This window comes from Perognathus longimembris, chromosome 3, assembly GCF_023159225.1.
Source record: "Perognathus longimembris pacificus isolate PPM17 chromosome 3, ASM2315922v1, whole genome shotgun sequence".
Classification (NCBI taxonomy): Eukaryota; Metazoa; Chordata; class Mammalia; order Rodentia; family Heteromyidae; genus Perognathus; species Perognathus longimembris.
The window spans coordinates 55014470-55027598 of record NC_063163.1 but is presented as its reverse complement, the minus strand read 5'-3'; the positions used below and the strand labels follow the sequence as shown (position 1 = coordinate 55027598).

The window sequence follows — 13129 nt, the reverse complement described above, 5'->3', positions numbered from 1 at the left end:
ATGGATCTCCTCTTGTGCATCTGCATACTGGTTCTGTGTTCTGGAGAAGCCTAAGGAATACACACTATGTACTTTACAAGGAGTCACAGACACTCAGAGTGCCTTAGACTGTCAACCACTGCTTGCCTGGCTGCCCCTTCTACTGGCTTCTGGGTTTCAAGTTCTGCACACTGCCTTCAACATCAGTCTTTCCAAGTTGACCTAGAATGTGTGAGTCTCTGTTCACTCGGTATCTCACACGGAGATGTGGTTCTCTGCTGCCACCATTAACAGCACCTGTTGTCTTTCAAAGCAAGGGTTTGATAAAAGTGCTCTTCGTCAATGACAATAGTTAGGTATTGGACAACAGCAGGAATCCTGCATTTTCGGTAAAAACTGTAGGATGAATGCACTGAGAAGGCTGTTGAATGCCAGAAGACTCATATGCTCACTTAGTGTGTTTGCACCCACTTTTTTTTCTTCTGCTGGTCCTAAGGTTGGAACTCATGGCCTTGAACTCATTTGGCTTGTTTGCTCAGTAGGTGCTTTATCACTTGAGCCATCTGGTTACTGGGAAATGGAATCTCATGGATTTTTCTGCTTTAAGCCACAATTCTCTGGCTCTCAGTTTCTTGAGTAACTTGGATTCTAAGCGTGAGCCACCAGCAGGATGGGTGCTCATGTGCATACATTCTGTCACAATGGAAATTCTCGCTTTGTTATAAAGTCGGAAAGAATTTCTGGGGAACTATTTCAGAGTTGCCTCTCTGAAAGCCAGTTGCAGAGTCTGATAATGCTTGTTCGGATGTTTTCTTTGGGTGTCCATCCAGTAACTCTTCTTTGATTTGGTTTGAATCCTTGGCTTCATTCTTTAGTTCCTTTCCATGTGTGTGCATGTGCGTGTGTGTGTGCGCATGCGCGCGCGTGTGTGTGTGTGTGTGTGTTTCCTATAGGAAGGGAAACCCTTAGCTACTTCACATTCATTACAATCTATCATTCATTCATTCGCATCCAAGCCTATGTGGCTGCTTTGAGTCCTACCATGTGTTTTTTTTTTTTCTTCTCTAGCAATTTAAGGAATTAAATACAGCATTCAGGATACAGGTCTTTTTGGTGTAATATAAGTTATTTTTCTTTTCTTCTTTTTTTTGGGGGGGGGGAGGTCTGGAGCAGGACTTCCTGGATTGTTTTGTTTTTTTTTTTGCTCAAGGCAAGCACTCTACTACTTAACCACAGCTCCATGTCTGGTTTTTTGGTAGTTAATTGGAGATTAGAGTCTCACAGACTTTCCTTCCCCGAACTGGCTTTGAATGTGGATCCTCAGCTCTCTCCCTCTTGAGTAGCTAGGATTACAGGCATCTGGGCTCCTTTTCCCCTTTCTCTTTACTGACATGAGGGGTGGTGGTGGCTCTCAGATCTTCTTATTTCTTGCATGGGCTTACGCTGGGCAGGTTTTCAGTACAGGATTCACGCTGGAGCTTCTCGAGGAGGCCTTCTGTGACAAGGCCATGCAGGAAATCGTGCTATCATCTGCTTCTCCTCTAAGCCCTGAGTCTCCTGGCAGGCAGGTCACATGGAATCACAGATGGGACATTTTGGTGGCCAAAAAAAGAAGAGGAGGAGGAGGAAGAGGACAAAGAGAAGGAGGAGGAAGAGGAGGAGGAGGAGAAGAAAAGGAGGAGAAGGAGGAAGGCGGCCCTGTGTAAGTGTGTTGGGGCCACTAGGAAACTGCAGTGATGAAAGGCAGGTTTCAGGCCTGCACTTCCCCTTCCTGAACAGTGAGCTGTGGTAGGGTTGGGACCAGACCAGTTCTACTCTGCAGAGCCTGCCACAAGCATGGACCAAGAGACCCTGGGCAATATTGTCCTGCTGGCCCTCGTCACCCTCATCAGTGTGGTCCAGAATGGTAAGGGAGGTCCCTCATTCTGGGAGGAACGGGGGGGGGGGGGCGTTTGTAGCAGTTTGTCAGTCAGACTTAGGTTGTGGTAGGCACACATGTTTGCCTTACCTACTTGTTTCTTTGTATTGGAATGCATAGAGGTGCGCAGGTTTTTGGGTAGATGTAAAATTTTCCTCCAGCTGCTCTTTCTTTCTGCTGCTCTTTCTCCATTTCTGCAGAGAAAAGCAGCAACCTGAAGGGCCGGTGCAACCTCTCTCCTTCCCTGCCCCCATTGGTGTATGCGATCAGCATTTTAACTATTAATTAATGTGACCAGGGAAGGGATGGGTGGCAAGAAGCCCAGACAGTGGGCAGGAGACATACGATCACTCAGATGTCTGGTGTCGTTCACTCACCTGCCTGGCAACTAAGGCTACCTGCCATCTGTGTGCCAAAGGAAGGAAGGGAGAGAAAAGAAAAGAAAAAGAGGGAAATGAAGAGGTACAAAGTGAAAATCATCTTATGATTATTTAACGTACGTATTGTTTTTCAGAGAGAGAAAGAGAGAGGGAGAATTATTTTTAAGATTTGCATTTGTAGGATTTCTGGATCTGGATACAGGCAGGACTACATAGAATTGTTCCTAACATTTTGAGTTAAGCCCACTTACCTCAGGTTGTGTGTGTGTGTGTGTGTGTGTGTGTGTGTGTGTTGGTACTGGAGCTTGATTTCAGGACCTGTTGCACTCCACCACTTGAGCCACAGCTCCACTCAGCTCCACTCCCAGTTTTCTTTTTGTTAGGTTTTGTTTTTTTGCTAGCGAATTGTAGATAAGAGTCTTGGAGATTTTTCTGCCTGGGCTGGCATTGAGCCTGGCTTCTCAGATCTCTGCCTCCTGAGTAGCTAGGATTATAGGCAGGCTCCACCAGTGCCTAGCTGCCTCAGGTTATTTTTATAAGTATCTCCAGCAGTGGCTTTGGTTTATGGCTTATTAGGCTAGGGAAAACAAGAGAATAATTGCTAAGGATAATGGCTACAGCATCACATAATTCTGGAGGGAGTTCACTGTCAGGAATTGGAACCTGGCATACTGGATCACTTTGGATATTCTACCCTCTGTCTCTATCCTGACGGTGGAGAGCTGGTGATTTTGCTTTCTGGGCACAGCACAAGACTTCTTATCTCCCCTCACCCCCATCACAGAGACCCCAGTTTGCACACTCAAGTGTGCCCCTCCATGGATCAACACTCTGCTGTTTGTAGACCCAGTTTTATAATCACACACCTCATGAAATCCCACCCTTGAGTAGCAGCGTAGAGAGGGAACAAGAGACTCATTTAGGCAGCTCTATCCTCAAGCCACTGTTGTTTCAACTGGGGCTCCCTTGTCTCTAGAATGTTGACAAGGGCTGGAAGAAATATTCACCACGTACCTACCTGTAGAGACCAGCACCACACCTGTACCAGCTAGGACCTGGGTCCCTGGGCTGGTGGAACTGAGAAAAATGAATCTGAGGCTCAGAAGGCCACAGGGACGCAGTAGTCTTAGCAAAGGTGCATGGTTGGTGGGCAATGGTTCCTCGGCTTTGGGCGGCATTTTCCCCAACCCCAGCCCTCCCTCCCTATGCCCTCTGTATGTCTGATGATCTCAGGTGAACAGGGAGGCCTGTGTCCTCTCATGGGCCTGGGCAGTTAGGACTGGAATCAGCTGGGAAAGTCAAGTTCATTCTCTCCTGGTCCTCCTCACTGAGAGCTAAGGCAAGCTGCAAGGCTCCCTGTTGTGGGGATAGAACCTTCTCTCCTCTCCTTGTGGGATGCACCAGGGACCAGGCCCTCCACAGCCCAATGGCTGCTTAGCTTCTCTGGTGCTCTACCACCTGGACCACACCTCCAACCCCAAGGTTTCTAATCACTTGGCTGGTGGGAGGAGCTTTCTTTCTGTGGCACAATTGGGGAGAGGAGGTATGCTTAGACATGGTAGAAAGACTGAGTCTTTCTAAATTAAATTTTGTGTGTGTGTGTGTGTGTGTGTGTGTGTGTGTGTGTGTGTACTTGGGCTTGAACTCAGGGCCTTATGCTCTTCCATGGCTTTCTCCACTCAAGGCTGGTGGCTCTATCACTTGAGCCACACCTCCCCTTTTGGCTTTTTGCTGGTTTATTCGACCTAAGAATCTCTCATAAACATTTCTGCCCAGGCTGGCTTTGAACCACAATCCTCAAAGTAGCTAGTATTCTGAGTAGCTAGGATTCCAGGCATGCACACAGAACATGGAAGACAGTGACAGGACACAGTCAACTCCCCTGCAGACTTCCATGAACTATTGTGTGTGGTGGGTGCTTCCTGGCAGGGGAGACATTGCTGATAAGCAGGGAGCAACATCACTGGGTGAGAGATATTACAGATATGAGATGGTCCCAGCCCTCTCCAGCCCCAGGGAAGCCAGCTAGAAAAATGTGGGCTCAGTGTGACAGCACAGAGCTGTGCTGAGCTCAGCAGCTCAGGAAAGGAAGTTTCTGCGCTGTGGTCTCTGTCACCTGGGGTTGGATGAATGGTGTTGTCCTTTAGGGTGTGACCCAAGTGCCTAGGTCATCGGAGATCTCCTGTGAGGACTTGTGTTTTCTTTTCTTCCTTTTCTTACTGTTCAAGATGCCATCTCAGGGTAACAAGAATAATTCAAATGAACTGGGACATCCCACCTCTACTTATTTGTAACTGAGTTTTTAGACAAATGAGAAGGTCCCGAGAGATGCAGGCTTAAAGCTGCTCTTTGTAATTCTAATTTAACTTCCATATTGCAACCGTAAAAATATGCAAACGTTGTATTTTTGTTCCCCTTGAACCCCCAAATGCCATTCGGGGATCTCTTGTTTGTGTTGTTTTTTTAGTTCCATGTCGTTACTAGGTACTTCACACTATTTGTGTCCTAAGACAACAAGACAGCATCTGTCTGTTTTCTGAGGCTGAGCAGAGGTCAGCCAGCCTGCACGCTTCCTCCTCTGCTTCCCACATTCTTTAGTAGTCAGGACTTTTTTCAACTTGTGTCTTTCTTCCAGTATGATTCAGCAGAATGTAGATCTGGCACAACAGAGAAACTTCCAAGACATATCCTTCAGAGACACTTTGTCCAGAGTTACCAGTGCTGGGCTTCCCAGAGAGTGGTGAGCAGAACACTGTCACCTTCTCCCATCCAGTTTAGATGCCAGGCAAATCTGGGGAAAATTTGCTGGCTCCCTTTAGGAGTCTTTGACTTTCTGATTGGTCTAAGAGGACCTATACAAACTTGGCTTTCTTACTTTCAAGGACTCTATTCAAGAAATTGCATGAAACTTCAGTATTGTTATAGAATAGGATTTTAGTGTTACATGATATTGCCCAACTTTAGGTTCACAAAGTGTTCTGTGCGTGGTTTAGGCAGGCAGGCTAGGCTGAGCTGTGATTTTTGACAAGTTGACTAGCTCATGTGTATTTATTATCTATGTATATATGCATGTATTTATGTATGTATCTATGTCCCTTTCTATGTTTGTATGTATGTATCTATCTAACTATGTAGCCTTTCTATTGCCGGTACTGGGGTTTCAACACAGGGATTTGCACTGTTGGGCAGGTGCTCTACCTCTTGAGCCATACCTCCAGATCTCTCCTCACTTCTGATTGTTTTTGAGACAGGGTCTCTCCACCTTTAAAAACAAACAAACCTGGGCCTAGACTATGATCTTTCTATTTATGCTTCCTATGAAGCTGCATTGACAAATGTAAAGCACCACATCCAGTTTTGTGTGTGTGTGTGTGTGTGTGTGTGTGTGTGTGTGTGTGTGTGGTTTTTGGGATGGGGTCTTTTCAACTTTTATTTTTGTTTTGCCTAGGCTATCCTGAAACTGTAACCTTCCCCATTTCCTTCCCAAGTAGTTAGAATTACATGTGTGAACTACCATGCCCAGAGACTAAACACATCTCTAACTGACAATGTCTCCAATAGATGATGGGTTCACCAGGAATCAAACCCATCACAAGCAAAGAACATTTGTGTTTAAAAAAGTGATATTTCAAAGGAAACCAGACACATGATCTTGGAAGGGTGAGCTGAAGAGAGGCTTTCCTCCACAGGGCTGGGAATACAGTGCCAGGCCTGGCAATGAGAGAGGATGCAGAGGAAAAATGAGCTCTAGGGGTGCTCTTCCCACAGCCCTACTGAGGTGGGCCAAGGTGGAGAGGTTAGCAGCTCCCCCCACCGCTTCATGTCCCTTCCTGCTCTGAAGCCAAAAAGGGTGGCAGGATAGCCCTCTATAAATAGGGATCTGTGAGCACTGTGAAGCAGGGGAGCTGAGCTGCTCTTCTCAGCACACATACTCACAAGAAACCCCTGGACACCATATGTGGAAGCGTCAAAATCTAGCTTGGAGTTTGATGGGCCAGAGAAACAGGATGATAAGCTCATGAAGATTCCTCAAGGCAAAGGTCTTTATGAGAGCAGAGAAAGAGCCTAGCTGGGAGATCAGAGCCAAGGTCCTCATCCAAAGAAGTTCTAGTTCCCTCATCACGGCCTTGAGTGGTCCTCTGTGCAGGACCCTGACCTTGAACAGTTGCACATTTGGGCCCCTGGACACCATCGTGGCCCATTGGCCCTGGAAGACTTAAATGGGAACAAACAGACTAATTGGATGCCAGGAGTGTGTGCCAGAATGATCATCTAGTTAGAGGGCCTAAAGGACACAGGGGGAGTTTGTGGAGCTCTGATTGGGTCTGGAGACTAATGTGTCCTGCAGGCTGTCCAATGACCTTGAGAGTCACATAGCTTCCTCCTAGAGACATCTTACTAACCAGTGTTTCCCTCCCCCACCCCCCATCTATCAAGAGCTCTGATTATCCTTTCCTTCCATAAATCTTCACCATTTTACTTCATCCTCTGCCTGTGGACTCATTCTTCAAGGCCAAAGAGACAGAGGACCTGATCAAGGTGTTTCAGTTCTTCAGTATCATTAACACCCCACCCCCACCCCCAGCCCCCAACAGCTCCTGTCTGAGCACTCCAGTCACACTCTAGGAGCACTCCGGGGAGGGCATAGCCCTATGGCCAGGCCCTTCCTATTCTTCTTCAGCCCATTTTCTGCTAAGCACAATGGTCTGTGCTGTGCTACCTTGCATTGTTATTTAATGCTTACATCTTGAAGTGTGTGTGTGTGTGTTCGCGTGTGTGTTATTTGCAGATAAACATAGTGAGACCTAGAGGTTTAGACCAAGCCAGTAGAGATGGAGTGGGGATTCAACCTTAACTATCAGGTCTAGAGAACGAACCCTCATCCTATGTATATTGCCTCCTATTCATTTCCTCAGGCACTCACTTCTCAGGAAGTCCTTTCTCCTGAGCTGAAATCTACTGCTCTGTGACTTTCACTCAATGGTTCTGGTGCCATTGTCTAGAAACATTTTTCTTGTGCCTGCCACCTCTTTGTAACATAACTTCTGCAATGTATTGTTTCTCACACAGCTTTGGTTTTTGGAGCCTTTATCATTGATCATTGGGTTGAGTTGCCTATCCCCATTCAGAGGCTCATTCTTTATTCTTTTTCCTTCCCTTTCCCTCCCCTCCTTCCCCTCCCCTCCCCACTTTCCTTTTTTTTTTTTTGTGGTGCTGAGACTCAAACACAGGTTTAGTGCATACACAACACAAACTTTTACCACTGAGTTGTTTCCCCAGTCCTCCTTCCAGCCCCTTCTAAATGAAGACAGGTGCAGGGGAATGTTTCTGACACTCAGACACCAATTCTGTCAAATGAATCCACATATGTGTTCTTCTTTTGAGGTCTTGTGTCAATCATGCTGCTGATTTATATGGACATGGTGATTAATTTTATTTCAAGATCTTCTTAGATGATTTTGAGCGATTTATCTGCCCCTCAGTTTTCTTACCTGACAAATGGTGTTGATAAGTAACTTCCCCTGGTGGCTGTTGAAGGTATTGCAGGAGATGATAGGAAAGGTAGCTGTGCCTGCAGGTGTTTGGTTCTTGGTAACTGCATCTGTCTGTGAGAATTTATTAGCAGCTACACAGGATCAGTGTGCTCATGGTCTTTGTACATATGGTTTCTGGAACCTACTGGGAGATTACAAGAGGTTGAAAGTGTATAGCTGGTAAGGAGAGGGCAGGTATGGATAATTCTTCCAAGTTGGTCTAAAAAAGGACAGGTTGCCAGATGCCAATGGCTCATGCCTATAATTGTAGTTATTCAGGAGGCTGAGCATCTGAGGATCACGATTCAAAGCCAGCCCAGGCAGGAAAGTTTGTGAGACTTTTATCTCCAATTAACCACCAGAAAAAAGGATGTAGAACTGTGGCTCAGATGATTGAGCAGAAAAGCTCAGGGATAGTGCCTAGGCCCAGAGTTCAAGCTCTAGAATGGCCAGAAAATAAAAGGAGAGATCATCTCTGGTGGAATATTGATGGGACTGAGGCAGAGTTGCTTTTGTTTGGTTTTATGGATAGGAAAGGCCTGTGGTGTTTTGAGGGTGAGAGGGAGCACAGAAGAGATTGAGGGTTCTAGGAGTGGGGACAGCAGCAACGAATCAAAGATGTAAGGAAAGCAGCAGGGAAGGGCCAGGATCATGGGCAGAGAGCTTCCTTTTTTCTTGGAAAAAAGGAGGGGTTTGCTTTTCTGAGTAGGGAGGGGAAGAGAAGAGGCAGATGCTGAGAAGATTAGCCAAACTGCTTCTGGTAGAGAAGATAAACTTTATATTTCTTAACACTAGCCTTGTTCACATGGTTGGTGAAGAGGATGCCATCTTGGATTCTGGAAACAAAGTGACCAGAATCTTCTACTCTCTGCTGAGTTGGGTCTCTCAGCTGGGCAGGTGTCTTATACCCTGGGTTGTTGATGGAGTCCTGTGGAGAGCTTCCACATGATAGCATGGGGAAAGATAGGCACTCAGCTGTTTTTGAATCCTCAGCTTTACCTTGCAGTGGCTCTGATCAAGTGACACCTCCCAATGATGGTGTTGGGTCCCTGTCTACAGAGCAGGGACAGTAGCAGCCACTTCACAGTGCTAGGGCAAGACTCAATAAGCGAATATATATCAAGTTCCTACCAGATTGCCTGGAGTGTGGTTGATTCCTGATCCCACAGGTATGCACAAAATGGACATAGTCCCATGAAGACTGTATTTTTTTTTTTGCCAAAAAGAAAACCATGAGAGGCATTTATTCATCTACACAATTGATACAGCTCCCTTTTCATGTTTTTTTTTTTTTGAGGAGACTAATACAAAGTGGATAAAAAGGAACTTCATAATCTTCCTCCTTTCACTCTTGAAATAGGAGCATGGAATAACGTAAGAGAGTGAGGAGAGCAAGAGAGTCTACATTTCCCCACAGTTCAACCTGAAGTCCCCCTCTGGGCATCTCTTACACTCACACAGCTGTGGGTGATTGACACCCTTCCCCCCCCCCCAATCAATTCCCATATCCTTCCTCTATCCTGATGCCTGTAAGCACCTATTACATTGAAGACAGAGTGGCTTTCCAAATACCCTCTGCTAAAGTCATGTTACACAACTCCGTGTCACTCTCAAATAGAACTAATTTCCAGATCTCTTCATGTGGCTCCCTCCCAGGTCACAGCCACTCTGAAAAATCCAATGGATATTCCTCCCTGCTTCCAATTTCCTAGTGGTATTGAAGTCAGCACCTGTGCTACAAGGCAAGTGCTCTGCCATTTGAGCCAGAACCTCAGTCTTTTTACTCTAGATATTTTTCAGGCAGGGTCTCATGCTTTTTGCCTGGAGCTGGTCTTAGACTGTGGTATTCTGGTGATATAGATGGGATTATAGGTGTGAGCCACTGTGCCTGGCTTGTGGACATTTTTCATTTTTGACCCCTGACACAAGTATTATCTTTTCATTGGGCCTCATTCGAGGCATCTGAGAGAGCATGCTATAGAAACACTTTTCTCTCTTACCCATCATTCACCACACTTTGCAATTAAAAATTTTTTAATTGTTATAAAGGTAAAGTACAGTTACATAAGTCAGGTAAAGAGTGTATTTCTTTTTGGACAATTCACACTGTACATTTTTAATGTATGAGTTTTGTTAACTGCGCACTATCTGTCTCTTCCTCCACTATCCTTGCTAGGACCTAAGTCTGTGGGTCGAAGCTCTTTATCTGGTTTGTTCTCAGATGCAAGCAAAACATGTGGCGCATGGGAAGGGATAATAGATACATGTTCTTGAAAGAATAATTTGTGACTCATCTCAGATCTACTGGGTCCTGATCCTTAGTCTTCATCCTCCATCCTACGCTGGTGATATGGAACCACAGACAATTGTCCCCTTTGGCCCTTTGCACATATTATTCCACTAGATGGCTGCTCGATTCATTTTTCTTTGTTCTTCAGATTTGATTTTAGGTGTTATTGTCTTTAGAAGTCCTTTTGTACCCAAACAATGGGCTTTGACTCCTGATAGCATTGTGAACTCAGGAGATCTCATCTGGGCATGAATCTCACCAGTATAATTCTTGCTTTACTTGTTGCTTCTTTAAGACTGAAGGACCCTTAAAGCAGGAGCTATGTCCTGCTTGCTACTGAGCCATCAAGTCCAAGGGCAGTGACTAGGGGACAGCACATGCTGAGTACATTTTTTTTTTCTAAATGACACTTGAGGGAGAACATTTAGGGCTGCCTTAAATCAAACTAAGGAATCTCTCTCTCTCTCTCTCTCTCTCTCTCTCTCTCTCTCTCTCTTTCTCTGTATGTGTGTATTGGGGCTTGAACTCAAGGCCTTAGAGTTGTCTCTTAACTTTTTGGCTCTCTACCACTTGAGTCACAGCTCCAGTTCTTGCTTTTGGCTCGTTAATTGTCAATAAGATTCTCATGGACTTTCTGGCCCAGGCTGGCTTTGAATCACAGTCCTCAGATCTCTGGCTAGGATCACAGGTGTGAGCCACTGATACCCAGCATGGAAGCATTTTAATGGTTTATTTAAATAATTACATCTCCTGAATATGCCTGAGATGAACAAAATCCAAATCTTTCGGTCCTCAGGATTCTTTGCCTCCAAGGTGGAACATGAAAGCAGGATGCAGAATGGGCGGAGCTTCCAGAGGACTGGAACACTTGCCTTTGAACGAGTCTACACTGCCAAGTGAGTTCAAATCCTCATGTTGTTGACTCACAATGGAGTTCCTTGCAGGAGTGAGGACTATCACCAAAACCAACCAGTCTGCCTCAGCCAGCGGGCCCCCAGAAGTCTGAACTTCACCTGGAGGGCTTGTAGATGCCCTTCCTCAGACTGGTGTAGTAGAGGGAAGGAAGTAGGAGGTTGGGAGAGGAGATGTGTGGCTTCCATGGCTCCAGATTCTTAGAACTAGTCTTGTCTGGGGAGCCGACCATTTTCCTGTGGGTGAGTCTGATGGAGCCCACTAAAGTGCAGACTGTCTTGAGGCCACTGAGGGCTCCCAGGAAACAGGCAGTACCCCCTGGCAAAGCCATCTTCTAGCTGTGCTTCCCTTCTCTGGTGACAGTCTGGAGGTGACCTCAATATGTTTCTTAACAATAGCTCCCTTAAGCAACCCGGACAAGAACAGAAAGTACAGGGCATTGTGCAATGCTATTTCCCTTCTCTTGCTCTGTATTTTTTAATAGAAGACCTGTTTGGAAACACCTGGACAGCTCAGGGAAGCGAGGTGGTAGGTTCTATTTAGGATGCAAATTGGAAAGGATGTTATGCAAATATGTGCTTCTTCCTTTACACAGAATGTATTTAAATGTATTTAAATAGATCAGCCAAAGATCTACTCCTCTGCCAGTGACTAGGAGCCTGTCAGCAAGCAAGGCTTCCTGCTGTGCAGTGGGCTGAACCAGGGAGCTGGCCTTCAGTTCTAGCCCAGGGGTGACAGGAGGTCACCCCAGGTCTCCTTTGTAAACGGAGTCATGGCCACTGGAGGGATGTATACGTAGAGTGTCAGGAACTGTATGAACAAGCTCAGGCACAAGGACTTAGGCGCGAGGAAGGTCTCTGTGGGAGCCGATGGGAGAGGGGCCCTCTTTTGCCAGCCACCCGTCTAGATGGGGAACCTTTTCCTTCTGTGAGCTGTAGGTGTGTGGGAGTACTAGGGAGAGTCCTCACCATTGTGAGTAGATATCTGTGGCTGCTTTTCTCCACCAGCTTCTAAAACTGCTCAGTGCCTGGTCTGGACCACTTGAGTCCTCATGGCAGAGTCACCATGGGCTGATTTCCCCATCCTTCCTCACCCCTCTGCCTTTTTAGGCCCTACCTGATGGCTAATTTGGTCTCCACCAAACATTCTCAGGCCCCTCACTCTTCATGCCACCCACCTGCTACCACCTTCCTTTTTTTTTTTTTAAGTGCCAGCACTGGGGCTTGAATGCAGCGTCTCATGTTCTCACTTGACTTATTCACCTAAGGCTGGTACTCTACAACTTGAGCCACACCTCCACTTGTGGCTTTTTGCTGGTTAATTTGAGATGACAATCACACGGGCTTTTCTGCCAGACTGGCTTTGACTCATGATTCTCAGATCTCAGCTTCCTGAGTAGCTTGGATTAAAGATGTGACCCACCAGTTCCTGGGTCTTGGGTACATTAGTTCTCTGAATGAATTCAAAACATAGGACTTAAAAACACTGATCTATTTGGAGGGGCCTTCAATCTTTATGTAGCATCTGCTGGGGAGGCAGGTACAAGAGGTCACTTAGAAATAAGATACATCTGTGCATGAGGTACATAGGAGTCTGAGCAGGAATGGGGTGTCAGCCTCTCTAAGAATAGAATCCGGGGCTGGGAATGTGGCTCAGTGGTAGAGTACTTGTCTACCATGCATGAAACCCTGGGTTCGATTTCTCAGTATAATATAAACAAAAAAAGTCAGAAGTGGTGTACTGGCTCAAGTTGTAGAATGCTAGCCTTGAGCAAAAGAATCTTATGGACAGTGCCCAGGCCCTGAGTTCAAGCCTTAGGACTGGCAAAAGAAAAAAAAAGAGTAGAAGCCAATGGAAACATAACTACTCACCTAGCAATATGAAAAAGCAGTGTCCTGCCACCCAGATGATTATATTTTTACTGGGGCACTGGTTCTTTCTCTCTCTCTCTCTCTCTCTCTCTCTTTCTCTCTCTCTCTCTCTCTCTCTCTCTCTCTGTGTGTGTGTGTGTGTGTGTGTGTGTGTGTGTGTGTGTGTGTGTGTGTGCTGGGACTTGAATTCAGCTCTTGCTTGTTCACTTAAAATTGTTACAACTCTACCACTCAAGCCACACTGC

The 13129-nt window shown here is 46.0% G+C and overlaps 1 protein-coding gene across 1 annotated transcript in view; it reads left to right on the top strand.

Moving 5' to 3' along the window:
* Positions 1-1755: 1755 nt before the first annotated feature.
* LOC125347896 (arachidonate 5-lipoxygenase activating protein) overlaps positions 1756-13129 on the top strand; it is a 30460-nt gene continuing 19086 nt past the window's right edge. Inside the window, exons 1-2 of the mRNA XM_048340831.1 lie at positions 1756-1885; positions 10898-10997. Of these exons, the coding sequence (XP_048196788.1) occupies positions 1816-1885; positions 10898-10997 (170 nt within the window). The 5' untranslated portion in view covers positions 1756-1815. The remainder of the gene's footprint in view (positions 1886-10897; positions 10998-13129) is intronic.